General features: G+C 34.3%; 1 protein-coding gene across 3 annotated transcripts in view; it reads left to right on the plus strand.

The window, feature by feature from the left end:
- Window positions 1-25,215, plus strand: part of Ten-a (Teneurin-a transmembrane protein) — a 928,723-nt gene that overhangs the window by 707,036 nt on the left and 196,472 nt on the right. The window contains exons 1-2 of one of the 3 annotated variants that reach the window (XM_074176155.1): window positions 712-897; window positions 5,635-5,792. The exons of the other annotated variants lie outside the window; for them this stretch is intronic. Of the exons in view, the coding sequence (XP_074032256.1) occupies window positions 5,710-5,792 (83 nt within the window). The 5' untranslated portion in view covers window positions 712-897; window positions 5,635-5,709. Of the gene's footprint in view, window positions 1-711; window positions 898-5,634; window positions 5,793-25,215 lie in introns of those variants that run through there. 3 annotated transcript variants of the gene reach the window in all.

Raw genomic sequence — 25,215 nt, forward strand, 5'->3', positions numbered from 1 at the left:
GTTCGGACTTCCATTGTCTACTATAAAAAATTATTTGAAATCCCTGAAACAACTAAAAAAGAAGAATTATATTAAGCAAAATAAACCCGAAATGAGATAATAGTGAAATAAAATATAAGTAAAAAATAGAACAATTGAATGAATAATATTATTATTAGTTGACTTGAATATCATGAAAGTAAAAAAATATATTCCGAGTGACAATCAGAAAACCTTGGAAATGCGGTATTTTTCCAAATTTGCGAAAGATTCTTTCCATCTTCGAAGAAGAATAATATAATTCAGTAAAAACTCTATTGAATTGTGAATCCTTCGATGATGAAACGCGCTGCTTTCCATGAGAGAGCCAGAATATCACTCTGCTTGAAACGTTGAAACATATCAGCGTCCCATTTCGTGATTCTACCTCAAGTCCAAACATTTTGATTTGATCGGCACATCATTCTAAAGCGCAGTCGTCATACTCAAGTTCAATCGGTGCAGTCGCAGGTGCCACGAGAGCGATTCCCAATCAATGGTCCTTCGAGCCGGATCGACGATTTTCATCGCCAAATCAAAGAAAGCTCCTGTCGCCTGGCAACATCTGACCCGCCGTGGATACACGGGGTGAGTTTCGACTTGCCGATGCGTTTGCGCAACATCCCTCTGCCGTCCGCGCCCCCAAGTCTCTTTTCCGCATAGCCGACATCAACCCCACTTCGATGCAAACTGTTGAGCGGATCGTACATCGGGCCGTGCGTGTTCCTGTCTCTGCGGGTCGCCTGTTTTTTTCGATTGGTATCGTCTCGGGTCATGTTAACACGGTGTTCGTTATTCAATTGTTGTGCACCCATTCCGTGAGATTGGCATCGGTGAGAAGTTGAGTGAATTTGTGGCGGAAAGGTGGACGTTTTCGAGGTAAGTGACAGATGAGTTGAGCACGACGGGCGTTCGGCCGACCCCTGAAGGGTTCAGATTTGTAGGATGGAAATCAATCCGGGTGTCAGGGAAACTTTGGGGGTTTTGCTTTTGATCGAGAGGCGTGAGTGGTGGCAAATATTTTTCCTGATCGATGTTCGAAAAGAAGCGAATTCGGTATGTGTACAGGGTCTACCAGAACTTGTACAAAGGTACAAAGGTGATATCCAATAATATGTTATGTCCAATTGTATATGACATGAGTGTGAAACTTCTCCAAGTTGCAGTATTTTACTAACGATACTTTGAATTGACAAAATTGAACAATTGAAACTTGTGTTTCAAAGCTATTTTAACGTGGGTTTTCTAAGATATAGGATTGCCAAACAAGAACATCACTAATAAACCCGACTAGGTCAGTAACGACTAGGTCGTAGGCGCATTCAATTAAAAATGATGGAAAGGAAAATTGGAGGGCCACCTTCTTTTCTTGGCAAGATAAAACCTGGAAAACTGCCCTTCAGATATGGGAATCCACTACTGTCAAAAATAAATCCAATTGTGTTACTAAATTCATTCAGATTCGAAGCAAATTAACTAGTCTGATTGTTAGAGTTGAGTTAGGTGATGAATTCACTTCAGAGAAAGTCAACAATAAAAATAATACACGCTAATATGTGACGTCACGCAATACGCAATAAGCAAGTTTCTTCATTTTTCAATGAACTCAGTCTAATCTCAGCTGCTTTTCTGGTGATCTTTATAACGTTGCAAGGGGCTGCAGACTGTCCTAACAGCATTATGGGGATGCTATTGCCTCGGAAATTCGACAGTGATCTCAGCCTAATACTACGATTCATCCAGAACCCACAAAAAAAAATCGTTAATCAATCAATGTATTCAATGTATCAATGTTCACTTAGTACAAAAGATTCAGCATCGTCAAGGTGAAGGAATACAGTACAAAACAGACACAACCAAAACGCAAAGTATTTGAACTTGCAGTTTTATACTCTTTGTGAATTTATTCATATGTAATTTCCTCATATTTGATGGTAGATGGTTGAAAAGTCTTCCGCCACAGTAAACAAACTTTTATGAGTAATTGCCAGTTGATGTGGCATAAATTTATTGTGGCCATTTCTGGTCAGATATCCATGGTTGCGATTAACTTTAGGGGTATTTTTTGTGTTTTTATATAGACGAGACATTGAAATATGTATAGAGCCGCAATGGTTAATATATAAAATTTTTCAAGCAGAAGTCTATAGCTGTCAGTCCGTTTTGGCTTCCACAGGATTCTGATAACTGTTTTTGGTGAATTTAACAACCTTTACTTAGCTCGCACAAGTTTCTCAACTTCTGAGAGTTGTCGTTGGTATGAGGGGCGACAGCTGATTAATGGAAAAAACAGATTTGAAACAGATTTTCCCAGTTACTTGAAAATCCCCAGAAAACCAATCCGTATGACAGCTTATACTTAAATAACCTGTAAGCTGCTCTCGAAACATGAAAGGAAACAAATTATTCGATTCTAGGAAGCAAGTAAAGAGTGCTGGATAGCTTAGTAGAGAAATCTATGATGTGGTCTTTTCAATTAAGTTTTTGATTCACCGTTACCCCCAAAAACTCAATGGATTTTTGACTGTCCTTTAACTCCTTTAGTGTTATACTTTCGTTGGAAATTATTTTCAGTTAAAATTATATCTCTATCCACTGAAAATCGAAACGTCTCGATCATTCTCAGTATCACTATTGTGATTTTTGTAAATTCCTAGTTTCATACTCAACCATCTACGTAGGAAAGTTTAACTTTTTACATTCCTGGTAAAAACTGCAAACAATATGTATGTCTTCTAAGTTTTCCAACGGAATGAACCAATCTGTACTTGTTTCTTGTTTTTCTATATAATGAATCCAAAAGATGCATTTTATCAAGAAACTTTGGATATCTTTTTATCTGAACTACTTGAGTCTTCCATATCTTCAACAGAAGGCTCAACATGATTAAATTTCCAATGATTTCTGCAGACATTCCTGCTAGTTTTGCCCCTCAGAGTATCAACAGGAATGTCGAGAGTTTTTTAAAGTGGGCTCAACTGACTGCGTTGGATTTCACCTGGACAGTTACATCAGCAGCTTCTTCAATGCCTGTCAAAAATGAATTTTGGAGGTATACAGAAGTTTGAAAATATATTACTGCTACCTGTAGCTATTCAAAATTGTTTCAAAAAAGATTGCACCACAAAACAATGAAGAAAGATTTTTATAGAATTCAAAAATGCTGTTTTGGCCTGAAGTTGATCAGATTCCCTTGAAAAATTATTGTTTATGCTTCTGAGTCCGAAAACGAAATGTTTCACATATCATCCCGCACTTTAATGCTAATCAACTGTTAGGAAACTAAGAAATGGTGAATGAACATGCATATCATCTCTGAAGAGTTCTCATGATGAAATATTTTAGTGAGGAAATGATAGGTAACACCCAACTTCGTTCCAGCTTATTCCATCGATTGAAACAATCTTCTTTCTCTGAATTGACTTTTGTTTGTCTTCGGAGAATGTTTGCAAAGCCTCCGTTACTCAATGTTTTGACTGAAAATCATTTCAAAATGTCTGCACTAGTACCCCGACTTTGATTTTGAGTTGAATACTGATTTGTTTGATTCAGCTCCAACGTGCTAGCTGTTCAATGTTATATTCTCCTTCACAAAAGACATAATAACAAATATAGAGTCAAAGGTACCAAGTTTCACCACTATTCCACAACATCCTGAATTGTGTCTATTTTTCAACACTGCAAGGTCCAGATCCTTATCATTCATCACAACAATCATTGCTGTCAGAGATCGGTGTGACAAATAATGTTGTATGAGAACTTACTAAAGATTTTTTGAGAGAAAAAAAGAGATCTGCAAAATTGGTATGATAAAGATGATGGAGAATGCATCATCAATATTATTTGTAGACAGGGCCAAAATTTCATGAACAATCTCATACTGAAGTGTTTTTCAATACATTCATCATGGATGTTTCTCAATTGTCAACCAATTTTGACACAAAAATAGAAGGTGTTGATCTAGAGTTCGGAGAAGTACCTCCAGTAAACGTTTTAATTGGGTATACTAATTGAGATATATATTGAAATAAAATGTGACCATTTCTATATATTGAAATGAAATGTGAAAAGAAACATAATATTCGGAAAGTATTTTTTCGTATAATAGAAGATATGCAGAGATGTGGAAACACGGGAGGTCGCTAATGGGAGAGCAGATAACAACATAGATTGATTCATGTCAATGGTTTTTGTCATAAAAAAATTCTGGGGCAAATTGACCCCAGTTATTACGAGATAGGATTTCAAATTCAAAAATCAATTCATTAGGCATGAATTTCATTCGTTATTCACAATAACGAAAATAAATAAATATATGAACCAACTACTCACGGAAAAGTCGAAACTATTATTGTGGATTTCTAGATAGATCGGACTCACAGAATTTACTGCAAACAACCCTTTTCTAGTATGTCAACATCCTGAATAGGAAACCTCAATAATAGAAAAAGTGCTTGTTTTTTCAATATCAATAATATAAACCGTTGTAAAACCACTTGTGATATAATTGAACTATTCCTTTTTGAAAAATCTCATGACCGGAGAACCAAAATTCAAAAAATTATTATTGTTCTCAGTCACGAATGAAACAAGAAACATAAATCACAAGATGATTCAGAAATTGTTAAGAAGTGAATAAGCCTGGGAGTATTTCTTTGTGAGTTCAAGTATATCAACATGGACAATTTCAACTAGAAAATCCATATAATCGAAACTGCTCAAGATAACTTGGTGGTATTATTCTTCGACGCACTATTTGTTCCAAAGGAAATAAATATCTAGCAATTTAATTCACATCATGGTTACATTTGATAGGTCAACTCAATTGAAGTGAATCAGTCTTAATCGTCTATCCCTACGTCTATTCTTGACAATAAATTAATGGCAGTGACTGACCTTATGAGTTCTTCATAGGAGATCTTGATGCGACATAGAAAAATTATATTTTGTACAGGGTGAAATGACAAAAATGAAGTTAACGTTTTAAATTGTGATACGAACAATTTACGAATGAATCTAGTAATATTGTTTTCAATTATCAATTGATGTATAATTTGAGGTAGGTCGTTGAAAAATTATTACTTGGTGTAATATATAAATAAATTACCAACGATTATTCACATCTCATTCTCTTCTGATGGATATACTCGACGAAATCTTGTTAGGGGAATCAAAAAGTGTTTCAGACTGTATATCGCTTAATCTGATATATCCTTTAATGAATGTGATATAACTTGATATCCTTGATGTACTTGATTGTTATCGAACATCGATTAGGAATATTGCCAATACAAAACTCTGCCAGATTAATTTTTGTACTGAATGGTGAATATTAAGTCAAAGATATTGTTAGTGTAGCTCAACTTTATTTGATGGAGATGAAGAAGTTACAAACATATTGATATGGTATTGACGACACTTAGTTGCTTATAGTACCTACATATTTCAGATGAGTAGACTCAAAAATCATTTCCCACATGCATGCACTCTGTATGCATCATTATTCAATAACAACTGAAAATTAACTGAAAGAACCCTCCAGTCTTATTTTCGAAAACCTTTTAAATTAGAGCTTCAACCCCTATCCTTAATAATTCCTATTAATTTCTTTTTCAGGGCCGAATCACATGACAATGACCTCCCATGTAGTGAAAATGTGTTGTGAAAAGTAGCCAAAAAACTATATAAATCATGGATAGCTACCACCCCCGTCCGCCTCCGTTACCGCGGAGGGTTAGAAATATTTATGCAGAACCTTTTTCGCATGAACCAAGGTAATAATCGTATATAATAATTAATAGGGTAAAATTGCGGCTCGCGTAAATTTCAATAACGGTTTTCGGTGTAGGGTTTTCAGCCTCATACCTAACGGTATCATCCGGGGTGTAACTCTAATACGAGCCACGTTCGGGATAAGTGAATTGAAGGGTACTGGAAATGTTTAAGGTAATCGAGTTTACTTTCGGAGGATGGGGAAATGCTCATTTAGTGGATCATATTGAAAACTTATTCTCTCTCAGCAATTCCGTTAGACTTTCTGTTGAAGAACATGGTTTCAATACAGGAAAAATTTTTCAGAAACATCAACGATTCCAGTTATACGTTGTGGAGTTAGCCAGGAAAGTAGTAGTTTTCAGTCAGAAATTTGTCATATCCTGATGTGAGGGGATATTGATGGTGGTGGATCTACAATGTCTTCTTCGTTATCAAAATTGTTATAGAGCAGGACCAAAATGTTTGAACATTCCATTGAAAATTTCAGCTCTTTCATTCTCCTATTCGTGATCCGAAGCTGTAGGCACTGAATTCCATCCAGAAAAGAGCCATTCGACTAATTGAAGACGCAAATATCACTTGCAATCTTGACAGTCTGGAACATCGAAGAGAGGTTGGAGATTTGTCCCTCTTCTATAGATACTTTCACGAGACCGGTATCTAGTGGGAATCGGACCCAAATTTTTTATACATACAGAAATTTCAAATATTTCAATGAAAGTGATTTTCAGAGAGATTTGTATAATATCCCCTTCTTCAGAATTTTTGATCAAGGAGACATTGATTCAAAAACTTCTTTCTCAGTCAATAATCTAACAAACTCATTCGATAGGTATGCACCTTTCATGAGAATACTGTAAAGGAAATGATATACAGGCTGATTCACGGTGGATGGCACATTAGACGTTTCTGGTGAACCAGACAATGGATCATTTTGAAAATTTAATGGAGGGCATATTCGGACATTCTCTAGCCAACTAAAATATTTTCGATAATGCGGTGTTGCCGCTTCTATTAGAAAGCAGTAGCAACTTCGATTTTTCAAATAAAACACTCTGTATATAATATTATTTTTGGAATCTCCAACAATTGCCCGACAACTTTTCTTGATATTTCTCTATACCTATCTGTTACCGTTTTCGAAATAAAAATTAATTTCAATTTTTTTCTTCGAAAATCATGACTTCTAAAAATGCCGATATCTTTTAGTTAAGAAGTACTATGATATCGAAATTTGGTTTGGAGTTAGGTGATACTTGGACACTTCCCACACGTCAGCCAGTTTTTTCGTTTGCTTGAAAAAGTTGCTGAAATTTGATTATTTTAAATGGAACACCCTGTATATTATTGAAAATTCGGAAAGCTGCTGAAATTTGCTTTCTTTCTATGTTTATCATACCTATACCTAAATAGTCAAGTTTCGGACTTATGAACATTTATTTGTGAAAATGTCCCTTCAGAATGGTATTTCCATTCGGTATTTGGTAAGCAGGCCATGATTACTATTTGACAGTAGCGTTGTGACATTCTCCTAATAATATCGACATTTTGATCACTTCAGAAGTTGCAAATACCTTCAAAACGATGGAACAAAACTATTCAAACGAAGTTCTTATGAATTTGTTTATTATTTTTGGACAGTGTGACAAAATTATCAGCAGAACATGTAGAAAGTTCAATGAAATGTATCCGAATCTACCGCCAATGAACCTCAAGAAATTTATACGAATTCAGAACAATTCCAATATGTTTGGATAAACTTTAAAAAAGCACCAAGAAACTTGAAATTGGAAATATTGATATGAATAATTATAAAAAAGTAAAACAATCATGTGGAATATTTCAAAATATGTTCGAATCGCTGGCCGTTCACTTCCAAGCACTTTAAAATGCGGGTGTTGACTGCTTTCGTGGTGGCAGATCTGATTTCATTGGGATCCAAATCTTCAAATGTTTGGGCAATCTTTTCTAACAATTTATCTCTCGAACGCACGGGTATTTTGTAAACTTTTTCTTTAAACATTCCCCACAAATAAAAATTTAATGGATCAAGATCGGGTGAACTCGCTGGCCAATTCCATGGTCCCAAGCGCCTCATCTACCGATCGTCAAATAGTCTATCCAGTTCTGCGCTCACTTCTCTTGTGCAATGTGCAGGAGCTCCGTCTAGTTGGTACCAACAGTTTCGATAATCTTCGAGTGGCAGATTATCCACGAAACTGTCTGCAGTATTCTCCAAAATATTCAGGTAGCTTCTGGATGTTAATGACTCCTCGTATATCACGTACCTCAATTTGTTGTCCATCAACATGCAGAAGACATTAAAACTAAATTTTTTTCGAAATCCGGCTTCTTTTGTGACGTGAGGATTTTCACTGGACCAATAATGACGATTTTTTCTATTGAAAATCCCTTCTCTCGAAAATTTCGATTCATCAGTCCAAATAATTTTATTTAAAAAAAGTGGATCTTCTTGAATGCGTGTCAACAACATTTCACAAAATTCTACTCTCTGTTGGCTTGAGGCTTCATTGCTTGAATTTTGGTGAATTTATAATCATGCATTTTATGTCTTCGCAAGATTCATTGAACCGATGAATATTTTATACCCAAATCTTCTTCAGCACTTCTTATCGATGACTCGGGAAATGCGTGAAAATATGCTAAGACATTAATCTGGTTGCCTTCGGAAGTTACGGGTCGAGGCAAGTTTTTTGGTGCTTTTAAAGTTGATCCAAATGCATTGAAATTGTTCTGAATTCGTATAAATTTCTTGAGGTTCATTGGCGGTAGATTCAGATACATTTCATTGAACTTTCTACATGTTCTGCTGATAATTTTGTCACACTGTCCAAAAATAATAAACAAATTCATAAGAACTTCGTTTGAATAGTTTTGTTCCATCGTTTTGAAGGTATTTGCAACTTCTGAAGTGACCAAAATGAAATTAATTTTTATTTCGAAAACGGTAACAGATAGGTATAGGAAAATATCAAGAAAAGTTGTCGGGCAATTGTTGGAGATTCCAAAAATAATATTATATACAGAGTGTTCCATTTGAAAAATCAAAGTTGCTACTGCTTTCTAATAGAAGCGGCAACACCGCATTGTCGAAAATATTTTAGTTGGCTAGAGAATGTCCGAATATGCCCTCCATTAAATTTTCAAAGTGATCCGTTGTCTGGTTCACCAGAAACGTCTAATGTGCCATCCACCGTGAATCAGCCTGTATATTAGGAACAAAGCCTCTCGTAGGTTTAAACGGACCAAATTAGAAATTCATCTTCAATTCTATAAATATATGCGGGACTATATGAATGAAGCCATCAAACGAGAAATGCAGGCATTTTTCTCATTCAAATTAAATAATAGTAATTCCAAGGATACGTGGAAAACTCTAAAACAAACCAATATTGTTACTGGAAAATCAACCAGTTTTCCAGAAAATCTGAAAAACCCTAGGGGAACCAATGATTTCTTCACCAATTCAACACCTCACTTGGAGCCACCTGAAGAACTATTGAATTTTTACAGACATAACCGTCTCGTTAATACAGAATTCCACTTTGAGGAAGTGAATGACTTATTTGTTGCCGAACTATCTTAAATATGAAGACGAATGCAGCTGGTTGTGATGAATTAAATATTAGACTAATCAGACTTTGTTGTCCACATATAATTGAGTATATCACCCATATTATAAACACTTGTCTCCTTGAGGGTGTTTTTCCGGCAACTTGGGGTAGAGCGCTAGTACTACCAAAAAAATCAAACCCTGTTGAATATAAAGATCTTCGTGCTATCAGTATCCTACCTACTTTGTCAAAAATATTAGAGCGCGCGATGGAAAGGCAGTTAACAGAACATCTTTTGGAATTCAATATACTTCCACCTGTTTAATCGGAAAGGATATCAAAAAGGATACAGTTGCACAACCGCTCTCCTGCACGTTGTTGATGATATATAGATATATCGATAGATAGATAGATGTTTATTTTACTACATTATGTATAAAAATACATTCATAGCAAGTCAGTTCCTTAGTACTAGGTTACAATAAAATATTTAAAAATATAAATACTAATCTAACATTCAGTTTAGAAAAACAAGTATACTTCTAGCATAAATTCAGCTATTTGTATAAAATTACAACACACAAAATTTACACATATTCATTATAAATAAATAAATGAGAGAGTTTGACCTTAATGTCTAGACTAGCTGGCTATATAGAGTAATCATTAATCAAATATTCATTAACAGAGTAAAAACCCTATTGTAAAAGAGATTTTTTTATCGCAGATTTAAATTTTATCCAGTCAAGATTTCTTGTCTTCCCAGTCAATTCATTATAAAGTTTAATATTGGGAGAATTCCTAGCCGATCTATCTAGACGATATCGAGGCTCAAGTGAAATGTCTTTTGTTCTTGTATTGTAAGTATGGAAATCCGAACTGGTTGTGAATATGTCTTTATGTTTATGAATGTGAAGAAGAATATGATAGATATATAATGAAGGCACTGTCATGATACCATACCTGACAAATAACGGACGGCAATGATCTCTGTATTCAGCATTAGCCACAACTCTCAGCGCTCTTTTCTGTATAATAAACACTTTACTGGCGTGCGTTGAATTTCCCCACAACATGACACCATAATTCAGATGTGATTGAATGAGGGCGTGAAAAGTACTGAGTAGAGTTTCTCGATTTGTAAATGTTCATAGTTTGCGGAGAACAGAGATATAGGTGGAGATTTTCTTACACAGAATGTCAATATGTGGAACCCAGGCTAGATTGTCATCCAGTGTTATTCCCAGAAGGTTAACGGTATCACCTTTACTCGACGTATGATTGCTGAAGAAGTTTGATTTCTGCGTTTTATAATTGATAAAAAAGATCATTTATATAGATGATAAAAAGAAGGGGCCCTAAAACCGACCCTTGCGAAACGCCATGATTGATTTTTTCCACTTGGGAACGTCTCGTGCCATCTGAGACGCATATATATCTGTCCGTTAGGTAAAATTTCAATAGTTTCAGTGGTAGCCCTCTTATACCATAGTGCTCCAGCTTTTTCATCAGTAGATCATGGGAAACGCAGTCAAAAGCCTTGCTGAGATCTACTAAGGTGATTGAAGTGTAAGTACCTTCTTCAAAATTCTGGACTACATTTTTTACCACAGTGTAAACTGCATCAAGTGTGCTCCGGTGTTTTCTGAACCCGAACTGGAATTTGTGTAAAAGGGAGTATTTTTCAAAGAAAACTATCAAGCGATTTTTAATCAAGATTTCAAAAACTTTCCCAATAATCGGAATTAATGATATTGGTCGATAATTGCCCTGGATCGACGGGTCTCCTTTTTTTAAAATGGCAACCTGGCGATTTTTAATGATTTTTGAAATACTCCAGTACTGAAACACAAATTTATGGCGGATGTGAGTGGAACCACAATAAACTCAGCAACTTCTTTCAAAACACGAGGATTCAAATCATAGATATCGGCAATTGATGAATTTTCAACTAAACGAATAGCCTCAATTACTTCAGATACGGAAACGGGTTCTAAAAAAAAGGTCGCCTCTGGGGATAGTACAGACCTCAAGAAGCAAGGATGAATCCGGTCACAGGGAGAAATTTGTTCAATCAGAAGATCCGCTACTGTAGAGAAATAAAGAGCAAAATCTTCACAAGAAATGGGACATTCTTTTTTTTTGGATATTTGAGTTCCTTTCTTGGTTTATAATTCTCCATGAGTGTGTTTGTTGGTCGATCCCATTAAAAAATTTTAAGGAAATTCTTTTGCTCTCAGTTATTGCTCTGCGATAATGATATCATAAGAGCAATTGACCAAGGACAGTATACTATACTCAGTTTGTTGGATTTCAGTAGAGCGTTTGATACCATTAATCACACACTTTTACTTGGTATTCTGAGATATATAGGGCTTTTGGGTACAGCTATTCGCTTATTAGAAAATTATTTGAGAAATAGATTCCAGAGAGTCTCTACTGACAATATAGAGTCTAACTATCTTCCTCCCATATCTGGAGTACCACAAGGCTCAATATTAGGTTCTGTGCTGTTTGCTCTTTACTCCGGCAAACTTCTTAAAAGTATTCCGCAATGCAACACTCATTGTTATGCGGATGATACTGAATTAATTTAAATTTTCCGCCTCAAAAAACGAATGATGCATGCGAGATAATCAATAGGGAACTTGGTATATTCGTTAAAAATGCTATTGATCATTGTCTGATTATAAACCCCACAAAATCAATCTTATATGGACCCAATAATAAGCGAGTTGATGTTCTAAACTCAGTAGATATCAAAATTAATATCGAAATAGTAGACTAAACCGGGGTTCTAGGATTATCATTGGATTTCAACTTAAAGTGTAAAAAACATGTCAATGCATAAGTGCAAAGAGCATACTCATCCTTACGAGTTATATATGATATACGTCATTGTCTTCCTATTAGGTTGAAATCCTTACTCTGCGAAACCTTGGTTTTATCTAATTTCAACTATGCGAACTCCGTTTATGGACCGAATTTAACCAACCAATATAAACAAAAAATCCAGAAGATACAAAAATATTGCCTTCAGCTAATATATGGAATAAGGAAGCGAAGATTTGCAAGATATATAATCTCATTGCACCAAATTTCACAACAGGAATTATCGAAACTTTCAAAAACCAACTACAAAGTCTTCTGCTCAGGACTTGTTCTTTTGTATCATTCAACAGGTACTCATAGGTATTTTTCAGGGATGAGTGGAAGAATAACAAAGTAGCACTCTTCGCTGCCGAGTTGAACTTTTCGCCGTTTATTTTTTTAAATATAGTTTGAAGGATTATTTTTATTTAGCTGTAATAAAGAAGGAAATAATAAAAACGTTATTATTATTATTATTATCATTATTTTTATCATTATTATATATCAGAAATACGCGACGGACTGTGGCTGCTCATCGTTCCGAGTTTCAACTCAGTACACCTCGAACTCCACTGTTTGAGAGAACTTTGGGAGAACTGCATTTACGTGCAATAAACTTCCTGCGAACGTTTTTCCGAATGGATTTAATCTCCAGTGATTCAAATCAAATGTGAGTCACTACTTTCGCATAGGCACCGAAATTCAATTTTTCGTTTATAATCCTCATGAACTTGATTCTGATTTCAACTGAATCACCTCTATACCGCCATACCTCTATATCTCTGAATCTCCAAACTTTAATGATATCTATATTATATCAATCACTATTTGTCTCTGTTCAACGTATTTTTCAAAACCAAACTATGTTACCCTATTAGACAGATTGCTCTAGTATCTATATTATATTCGCTTTGATGAAACTAAGCAGCCTGAGGGTCACAATACAAGCTGAGCTCATATGACCCTACACTGCTAGAAATAGAAATTATATCATATTGTTTATATAACATAGTTAGAATCTAATTTGTAATACTGATATCGATCTGAACAAAATACTAAACCATATACTATGCTATATCAAAAATGTAATCTGTTTCTCTTGATGTATTCTAAAAACACTTCATTGTGTGATTTTAGTTTTACAAAAACGCAACACGTGTTTCGCCATACAATGGATTCCTCGGGCGCGTCTTAAGACACGCCTCGGGTGTCTCCGAAAACAAAAGAGTCTGGGATAAATCGGTTCCTCTATTTCTGTTGGCATACAGGAGCTTCCAACATGACGCGACAGGTTATACACCATCCATGTTGTTAACTGGTAGGGAGCTTCCGATAGATGTATTGTATAGCAAGATCTTCGATGAATGTCCAGAGGTACCTCTTTCAGACTATGTGAATGACCTGAAGGAGAGGCTGGAAATCGTACACTAATTTGTCAGGACCAAATTACAGCTTTCCAGCGACAGGATGAATATGAGATTCGAAAAAAAGTCGCTGCCAGTGAGCTTAGAGGAGGGGGATGCAGTGGGGCCCTACCAACCCCAACGTCGGAAAGGTTTGTGTCCCAAGTTGCATAGACCATGGCAAGGATCTCACTTGTTAACCAAAAAGATAAACGAGCTGGTGTACAGAATTCAGTTTTCACCCAGAAGCAAGCCTAGGTTGCCCACATAGAGAAACTGAGTCCTCACATGGGTCGTGAATGTTGTTCGGGTCGAACAACCTCAGAGAAGGGGGTACTGTAAATAGTAAAATTCCACGATGTTCGATGGCGATATTTAAACGCTGGCTGCGGGCATATCTGGACAATCAGTTCAGAGTCAAGTGAAAGACAGACAGACATTTTTATTGATCATAACATCACCAATTTACATCGGGTTGACAGGTCATAAAACTTAAAAATAATCGGAAAATAACATTGCAACAGTAATAATATGTCATATAGGACAACATAAAAGTGCAGGTGAGCACTATAATGAATAGTAAATGTTTAAAGTGCATGAATTTTGACAGAATAAAAAGAGCTCATCAGCTCATCTCAGAGCATATTGCAGAGAGAGGAAAATTGCTGAATGTTATAAAATGTATTCGTGATCAAAAAGAACTTAAAACTATTTCACTAGTTCGGATTTCCATTGTTTACTATATAAAATGATTTGAAATCCCTGAAAAACTTAAAAAGAAGACTTGAAAATGAATAGCTGAAAATTACAATTATATTAAGCAAAATAAACCTGAAATGAAATAATAGTGAAATAAAGTAAAAATAGAACAATTGAATAAATAAAAATGAAGAAATGAAAAAAGAAAAGAAAAATAAAATGTAGAGAGATTCCAAGTCACGTTAGTTCACGACGTTTCCCAAGCTGAGATCATCCACAGGGAGGAACACTAGTGTAGGAGGAAATTCAAAGAAGCCGCATATATGTTGTCTAACAACACATTCAGCCATTCTCAGAGGAATAATTCCACTCATCAGTCAAGTCAAGAGCCGAAACGATCCCTCTACGAAACCTTTCATCGTTTGGAAGGATCGATTGCAGCTTGAGAAATGGTTCTGATACAGATTATGTGAGAAACATGTTCTTCCTTACGAATCAGTAGACAGTTGTACTGAAAATCTTGCGAAGAAAATGTGACTAGATAATTTAGGAAACACTTGCAACATGAATAGCAAGCATTGTTCATGACGAAGAATTTTAGGAACGGGGTTTTACAGATGAACGAGAACGAGAATGTTTCCTACTTATTTACCAAACTCAAACAATTGTTCATGCAGTTGCAGTTTCCTAAGAATATACCATCTTACCCACCAACCGATTTCCTGGAGTCTTTGAAGTCCACTAGGTACTCGTTAGGACAACAAGAGGATTGCTCCGAATTCTTGTGGTCCTTGTTGAATACCCTTCGTGAGCAAAAAAATAGCAGAATCACTACTCTTGACCACTCTGGATTGAATGATTCCGTACAGTATATCTCGTCTTGTATTTGTAGATCTTTTGCTGGAATGATCCTCACTCGTTTACTTTGTAGTGAATGTTCAAGAGGTAGCAAAAACGTATGTGATTTTCTAGAACTTCAACTAGCGTTTCCTAATATGACTGATAACTAGTCCGTGCAAAGCGTATTGATAAATTATCTGAAAATGGAACTTTCAACGGACGATGATCAACTGTATTGCCAAACATGCGCCGAACTGTATGAGTTTGTATGTGAAAACATTTCGCTGTTGCGTTCAAGTATAACACTGATCATTTAGGATTAAATGTTCCTGTGTTTCTCATTCATGGTATTTTGTATTGGTATTATTTTTTGTGTGTCAGAAAATGTATTTTTTGAGTGGATTGTTATCTGCATTTTATTGAGTGGAATAAAAAAAATGTCGAATTTATTGGAGCCACTGGAGACACCCTTCATTTTGTTTCAAGAAAGAGAGAATATTGGCAGATCAAGATCTTCAGATGATGTGGTTCTGCAGGTTTTTTCTGGTTTTCTTGCAGCTGAAAAAGCGAATGAGCCACTGAAATCAATGAAGTCGCCCTGGAGCGCCAACTAATTTTGTTGTTGTTTCATAAGTTCATGATTCGTGAACATATTATTGGAATAATTAGATATCAATTAATTTTTCATTTCTTTTTCATTGTTCAATTTTCAATTGTTGCTTGTATTTTGTTTTAATGTTTTTATTGTTCAATATAATTGTTACTTTTGGCTATTCATTTCATTTTATTGATTCTCACATTCTCACATTCGCCGTGAAACATATAGTCAACTACCTTCAAACAAACGTTAAATGTTAGTGCTGTGTAAATTGTGAAATATTATTTTCACTGTACCCTTTGAATTATTTCAGTTCGATAAATTCATTATTATGTTGAATAATTTTATTTTCATGAACAGATTTCAATTTTTCTATTCGCTGTTTTGCACCATGTCTTCTAGTTGCTTTTTCAAAATGATCCCAGAATGTTTTTGCGATTATATCGACAATAATCTTAACCCATTCCCAACACAAGCGTTTGTATAAAACACGTAATTCACACATTTTCTGAAGTTGGCATTCTTCGTTGTTCTAAAAATAGATACCCTACTTCCGACGTCAGGAAGATACAATGACAGGAAATAATAAACAACTCCTCTTGTAATTTGCATACACACTACTGCAGCCCTAATCTTATAACGAGAACTTTATGTGCTCCCTTCGTGTAAATTATTATACGCCATAATAAACTTGTATTTCTCATCGCTGCAGCAAATAGACCGCATATACCTGAACGTTAATTAGTTTTCAATGTATAGCGTGATTGAAATATACAAGGTGACAGTTTGAAAATTCCCAACCCCGACATTCCTCTATCGAGATTCACAAGTGAGGCATCAGAAACCTCAAGATGTTTGAGTAGTGCCTATACAAAAATGTCGTTGAATTAACTTTTGTGTCATCAATCTACAAAAACTTATGCATTTGTTACGAAACATAAAATACCATCTAAAGGTATTACATGTATATATCGTCGAGGCGGAGTCTTGAAGGGCACATATTTTATGAAGTTTTGGAGGTAACTGAAGCTATTATTCAAAACAAAAATAAAATTCACAGTTCCACAAGTAACACAAGCGGAATTATTCTATTGCAACAGTCATAGAAAAAGCAAATCAACTAGCTGAACAATTTGAGTCCCATTCCACAGTCATTTTAATGGAAAAAGCATTATGTAGCACAATATTGTAGCACATTACAATATTGAGTTTAGAATTCGTTATCTCATATCTTTATTCTTATATAAACTATTGGAAAGCAAAACTCCTAATTACTTGTTCAGATTAATTAGTAAGCGATCTGATAATCATTCTATCAATTTAAGAAAAGATACATTTACCATTCCATATCATGCTACACCAAATTTGAGGGATGTTTTTCTCACTTTGGACCGAAGTATCTAAATAATTTATTACTGTATATTCATTTGTCTATATACCAATTCAAAAAAAACTTTGAAATTTCATTTCTTAGATGTTCAAAAATGATTGTGATATTTTATATTATCTCCATAATAGTTTTTTTTATATTATTTTTGTGTCCATTGTAACTGTTACTTATAGGCTTACTGTATGCTTATATTTTTTTTTAATTATGGGACGGGTGGAAGATAGCCTCCGGCTAACCCTATTCCCTTTGTGTATAAAACTTGTTTTTGCACAATAAACGTTATTATTATTATTTTTTCCATCGTACTGTGCTCTGGTCAGGCCCTATCCCCCGTAGCCTCGATACATTCGGGAGGGCGCGCCAGCATTATCAACCAATGACCACTCCCCACATCGTGGGGTAAGTGATCATTGGGTCCGAGAATCATGTGCCCTAAGCAAATGCAGTGAGCCAAAAATGACAGCCTTCTGCATCTGTGCAGCTAAGATTTATTTCTGCCTTAGTACAGCAAGCCGGTATGATTTTGAAATTCGAGAGTAGAGAGGACATCATTTCACCAATGACTCCAATAATCAGAACAACCATCTTGACAGAGTGATCTGGATAGAGTCTATTATTATTATTATTATTCTGGTTCTGATGAAGTGCCCGTCATCGTACCTACAAAGTGCGCAAATGTACTCGCACCAGTATTTTGCAGACTTTCTAATATGTCTCACAAGGAATGGATGTTTTGTTCTTGTTTGAAGAAGAAAAATCTTCCAAACTAAAAAAGATCAAATTATCGAAGAACAATTCGTTCTGGCCAGTTTCAACACCCTACACAGTAGTTTAATGGACTGACACCTCTCAGAAAACAACTACTCCCCTGGCTAACACCACGAAGGGCGTTGGATTATATCCGACAGGTGTCAGTGCAGGATTCTTCACAGAAGTTATTCCTGCATATGCTTTTTTTAGGTGGAAGTTTAATATGCCATCCCCACTGAGTATGGCATATTGGAGCCTAGATTGTACCAATGCGTAGTATATTATTTTGAGGTGATTGATATGGAGAACGGTTCTCAAGTACTTGAATTTATACAATGAACATCTAAATGATTTAGTTATTTCTTCAATATGTATCTTTTTCCCGTGGTTATTTATTATTAATTCATTATACTTGGGTAGTTGATTTTCGTAGCTTGCAAAGGGTAGAAATTTCGTTTTTTCTAAATTGAGTGTGAGTGACTTATGATAAAACCAGTCTTTCAATACATTAATTTGGGTTTCAACTTTCATATTCGATTTTTCCCAATTATCATCAGTATATATTATGGCCGCATCATCCTCAAAACTGTAAATGGAACCATCTATCTTCATGGTAAGTAGGGTGTTGATATAAAATGAAAATAATGTAGGTCCAATCACAGTACCCTGTGATATACCATAAGTAATTTCTCCTTCATAACTGAGATTATTGTTGATAGTCTGGAACATCGAAGAAAGGTTGGTGATATGTCTATCTTTTATAGATACTTTCACGAGAGGTGTTCAAGTGACTTGTCAAGTGCGGTACATATCAGAAATACGTGATGGACTCTGGTTGCTCATCGTTTTGAGGTTCAACTCAGTACACTTCGAACTCCACTGTTCGAGAACTGTTTCATTTGGAGAACTGCGTTTATGTGGAGTACACTTACTGAGGACGTAATTCCAAACGAACTTGACCTCCAGCGATTCAAATCCAACGTTAATCGCTACTTTCGCATAGACACCGCTTTTAGAGCGCTTTGAGAATTTTTATGTATGGCTTGTGTTTTGTCCTTGAAAAAAATTGAGAATATTCAACACATTCCCAATCTCAGTTGGTCTAATCTAACGAACTCATACCGATTCTGATCAGTTTTTCGCGTGCATTCGTATATTATGACCTCTTTTTCGAAATTTGCACTCTCAACTAGCAATTTCGTATTTTATAATAGCTGCGGAAACGTTTCGGAGGAACAAATTATAAAACTATATTTTTCCCAGAAATGTTTTCAATGTGTTTATAAAACTGCTATAATTAGGAAATTGGCACCGTTTTATAAAGCATTATAGTTATTATCAATATTTTGTAAGGCCTTTTACAAACACTACAAAATAGTTTTATAAACATTTTGGCAGTTACTATAAAATTTGTCTAGTTTTGTAAAGACTTCCCTCACTGCACTTTTGCAACATATTTAAGCGGTACCTATAAAATAATCAGAAGATAGTTTTATAAGAGTTTTTTAGTAGTTCCAAGTAGGCGTTATAAAATATAATACAGTCGAAAACGATAAGAATAAAATGTAAAAGTGTTAAAAATCTTTTCTTAAAGACGCAAGAATTAATTTTGTGTTGGACACTAGGAAAATATAATTGATATGTCACCAGCTGAAAACTAACAAACAGAAAGGTTGAAGCCATTTTAAAATTTCACTTTTGCACTCATGAAACTGCTAAAGACATTGTTCGTGTTTCGAAGATTGATATTTTGACTGCAAATGAAATTTTATTGACAAATATATAGCCTATTATTAGCAAAATTTAGGCGCGCCACTCATTTATAAATCTTTTCGGTAAAATTATTATTATATGAAAATTCACTCTGTCGACGTTTTAATTTTCTAGTCACAAACTCAACTCACCTCATTCTGAATAATATAATGTTATAATATTTATGTACTTTTCAGCTGTAAATATCACTAGATGTGCGGTATTTCATATTTTGAACTCATCTAATTTCAGAAGTCCGGATTGCTATCATTTAAAATGGCGTCGTTCTATAAAAGAAATTGGTATCAGTAGCAAGCATTTCAACGTATTTTAGCTACTATGTTGCCCCTATAAAACTGTTGAGAAACACTTAGTTCTGGGAGTGATGGTATTGCGGCAGAGTCGGACTACTTTTAAAGCTGTAAGTTTCTACAAAAGTGCTTGTATGAATAAAGGATTTCTCACATACAGTTTGGATAAATATTATCTGTCGGGATGTTTTGGCTAAAAAGTTTTTTTCATCGATAGTAAAGGTTAAACGACGGGTTTTAACCATTATAATAACCTTTTCCTGTTTTTTGCAAAAAAAATTTGAGCACTAGGTTAGGTGGGATAGTTTCAAGTGTTTCTTTTAGTATTTCCAATGTACAGGGCGACTCAAAACTTCTAGAAAGTTTTTTTTATGGAACACCAAGTCATTTCTTCGTCTATTTGAAGCACTTCGAACTGAATCTAAAACTATTATATACCACCAAATAAATGTTCAAAATGGCCGCCATTGAGTTATTATCCATTTTTATTAATATATTCGGGATACAAACAGAAAAATCCACTACAGTATCCACAAAATAATAATAATAATAATAATAATAATAATAATATTTATTTACAAAAGAACAGTTTTTACATGATTATAGAATATGGAAAGTATTACATTGTAAACAAATATTTCAGAAATATATTTTCCCATATAGGCTCTTGAAGACCCTGTCCATGGGTATACTTAATCATACAAATACGCAACAATGAATACTACCTAAAAATATAAATACTGCTCATATTTCAGTATAATTTTTCTAATTTTTGAAAAGTAGAAATATTTCTAGTAATAACAGACACATACAAAGAAAAAAAACGAATAACTATAGTAATGGTTCCTTAATTTTCAATCTACTCGGAAAAGCATAGACATTGAACAATAACTAGAGCAAAGGAAAAAAAAAACTCATTGTAAAAAATGGGATGAATCATTTAAGAGAATCAATCAGTTCATGGAAAATATGTCTATTTTCTGAAAGTATCCATTTTTTGAGTTCCCTCTTCAAACTGTATTTGTTATGGATCGCTTTAAGAGAATTTGGCATTATGTTGTACAATTTTGGTCCTAAATATGTAAAACATTTCTGACCTACTGCTTTATTTGCCTTGGGTATGGCAAAATCGGACGATATTAAGGCCCTTGTATTGAATGGATGACTTAATTTACTTGTATACTGTTTACGCTGAAGGATAAAAAATATTGCCGTTTTGGAAAACAACTGTCTGATGTCAAGAATTTGTAACTCGATATATAATGAATCAGAAGAAAATCGAAGTGATTTGCGATATATTATTTTCAAGATTCGTTTTTGCACATTTTCAAGGGTTTTGACAATTGTTTTGTTTGCCCACCCCAACCAAGTATTCCATATTGCAGCAAAGATTCCACTAGTGCATAATAGAGGATCCTGAGTTGTGCAACAGAAAGTATTTTTCGTAATTTATAAAACTTGAACATTAGTCCTCGGAGTTTATTTTTCAACTTTTCGATGTGTATATCCCATCTCAATACCGAATCTATAAAAATACCTAGATACTTTACTGACAGTACTAGTTTGACATCTTGGTTATTAATTTTTATTGACTCATATGGGGGTAAGTACTTCTCATATGATGTAAAACAGATAACATTTGTTTTACTGAGATTTACTGTAAGCAAATTCTCTTTAAACCACTCTATTATCTGTTTCAGGTCTCTTTCCGCCGCATCTTTCACATTCAACCAGTTTTTGTCCTCATATATGATGACAGTATCATCAGCGAACGATATTATAGAACCACAAGTATTTAGGCTAAGGAGCTCGTTTATGTAAATATTAAAAAGTATCGGTCCAAGTACAGTGCCCTGTGGGACACCGCAAATTATTCTTTTTTCATCACTAATTACATCGCTAATTTTTACTCTCTGTTTTCTGTTACTCAAGTAATCTCTGAAAAGATCAAGGGCAACTCCTCTTATGCCTATTTTTTCCAACTTTTCCAACAAAAGCCCATGACTCAAAGTATCAAAAGCCTTTGTAAGATCCACAAAAACTCCAAGACATGCTTTTTTCTTATCTACATTTTCATATATCCTACTTATAACATCAGCTATGGCATCCTGGGTTGATATACTTTCTCTGAATCCATACTGTTTGGGAGAAATAATTTTGTGTTTATTTACATAGTTCATCAATCGAATTTTTATAATTTTTTCCAATAATTTTGCTATAGACGATGTTAAGCATATCGGGCGGTAGTTAGAGGCATTAAGCCTATCTCCAGATTTGAAAATAGGTTTAATATATCCCATCTTCAGAGCAGATGGAAATTTTCCTTTTTCCATACACTTATTGAAAATATGGCACAAAGGTCTTGCAATATATTCAACTGTTAATTTCAGATATTCATTCTTGATTTCATCTGGTCCTGGTGATTTTTTATTTTTAAGGTCACCGATAACTTTGGTGATTTCATTGACATCAGTTGATGCAAGATATATAGAATTTGCATAGTAGCAGGAGTTCTGTCGTAGCTTACGATTGTGCAGTTGTGGGGCAAGGTGTTGACCTATTTCACTGAAAAATATATTAAACGTATTTGCAATGTCATAGGGGTCGGTGACTTCAGCACCATTTTCGTCAATGACTTTATTTATAGCTGGATCATTCTTTTGCTTTAGGTTTGATACAATTTCCTTGGTTACTTTCCACAGATTATCCGTAGAATCCCGGTTCTCTTCGATTTTATTTCTATAGTAACTATTTTTTGCTTTCTTTAGTAATTTGTTGAGTTTATTCTTGAAATCAAAATATTCTTTTTTTCTCTCGTCATTTGGCTGTTTGATGTATAGCTTATATAGTTTGTCTCTTGTTTTTATCGACTTAACTAATCCTGCTGTAATCCATTCATTCTTTTTTTTAATTTTTTTCATTGTGAAAGTTGTAGTGCTCTTTTTTATTACATTTATAAATTTAGTAAGAAACCTATTCATCGCTATATCAGGGTCTTCACATCTGTATATTGCCTCCCAATTCTCGGTTGTGATATAGCCCAAGATTTTATTCTGGTCAACTTTTTTCATTGTTTCTTTATTTGGATTATTTTTAGTTTCTAACGGTATATTTTTCACTTCAGCTACAATTGGAAAGTGGTCCGTTATTAGATTCATAAGGACACCCGATTTAATTTCATTAACATTGGGATTTTTATTTCTAACGAACATGTGATCTATACATGTTGCTGAGTTATCAGTAATTCTAGTATTACTATTGATTAGGGAAATAAAACCATTTTCTGCCAGTACATTTAGATACTTTTCAGTACACTCATCAGTGCTCAATTTATTTTCTCCAATATCTATATTAATATCACCTGTTATAAAATATAAATCAATTTTGTTGTAATCAGCTGTGGATAAATATTCTTCTAATGAATTCACAAACTCCATTTCATGACTAGACGGTGACCTGTATATACTGACTATCGCAATTTTTTTTTTTGATGGTAATTTCGAGATATATTGCATTGGAGGTACCTATTTTAATACAGTTGTAACGATACGGTAGTTCTTTTTTAATATATATCAGTATTCCATCGTTTTGATTATTTCTTTCATGTGTGTGAATTATTTCATAATTCTCAATGTTATAAAAATTTTTTTCAACTATTTTCCAGGTTTCTGTAAGTATCATGCAACTAAAAAAATCCTGAACCTGAGAAATGTACACTTCAAATTCCTGAAAGTTTTTTTGTATGCTACGTATATTGTTATGGTAAATTGCAAAATTATTACATTCATCTGATAGATGGAAGGTTTCTTTAAAATTTTCAACAGAATCTATCACATAATTAGAGACGGGAGTATTATCGTAATCCCTCACAAACTGATTCATCCTATTACTTATACACAATTGAAATGGACTAGTTTTTCTCAAGCAGAATGGGTAAATGAAAGTAAACTTTATAATTATGGCAGGCAGCAAGAATAATGAATAACATTAATTTATTATATTTACGAATTTTGGTACTGTAATTGAAAAAAAAGAACTATATATGTTGGTAAAAATGACATTAGTGTTTCTTCGAATGTTTTGATGTAGATCTCAAATTTTTCAATTTTCTATTTGGCATTTCTTCATCATATGATGTGTTTTCCCTCTCCCGTTTTTTATTCTCTTCTGTGCTCATTTGCTGGACTTCAATTTCATTCTCTTTTTCTTTTTCTTTCAGCTGTTCGTAAGAATAGTAAGTGTCATCTAAGACAAGAAATTTTCCTTTTAAATTGGCTGAATGCCCTTCTTCTCGTGCTTTCTTCAATTGAACCACCAAGAATTTTCGTCTTACGTATTCTTCTGGAGTATAATCTAAGGCAATACTAATGCCAGTACCTTTCAGTTTCTTTGAACTTTTTAAAATATCCGCCTTTACTTTCGCATGTCCTATCTCTACTATTACTGGTCGTACTTTGTTTTCATCTAGTTTTCCCAGTCTATAGGCATCTCTTATTTCGCCATCTTTGAGCGGGAGTTCCAGCAGTTGAGTGAGAATGGAACCAACTTTTTCGATGATTTCTTCGTCCCTTTCTTCTTTCAGGCCGTATACTACTAAATTGTATTTTCTTGTTTTCCGTTCGTTGACCTCTAGTCTAAGTTTCAGGGAATTATTTTCTTCTTTCAGGATCTTATTTTCTTTTTTTATTTCACTAATTTGTGTATAAACTTCTTCTTTATATGTTTTTACTTCGTGTTTCAGGTCTTCAACCTGATCCGCAAGTTGTTTGTTTTGTTTTTTAATTTCGGATATATCTTGGGTTATTTGTTTTAGAAGAGTAATAGCAGTATTATCCCCTTCCAGCATATTTCGAATACGCCGCCCGTGCTATTTATTCAGAATTCAATATATCTATTTGGCACTTTTTGCAGCAGGGTTTTTTTACTTGTATATTTCAATTCTCAGAATTTAATTGACTGGATTGATTTGTATATGTTAATATAACTCACTTGTTATGTAGATCATCGGCACAGCACTCTGAGTTATTTGTAGATTGAAACTTCCTTCACAGTTTGATACCAATTTCAAATTATATGTAACAGTTTATACTATGTGTATTTGCTTTTAGCTGGAGAACCGTAGGTATACGTGTATCACGTGTATCATTCAACACTAAAATGGAATTAATCATCAAATTGAAAGTATAACATATATATACACATATATATGCATATCATAGAGTCTAAAATTAGG

Source organism: Leptinotarsa decemlineata, unplaced genomic scaffold (assembly GCF_025532065.1).
Source record: "Leptinotarsa decemlineata unplaced genomic scaffold, Ldec_3_MD MMD2_tig00001621_RagTag_RagTag, whole genome shotgun sequence".
NCBI lineage: Eukaryota > Metazoa > Arthropoda > Insecta > Coleoptera > Chrysomelidae > Leptinotarsa > Leptinotarsa decemlineata.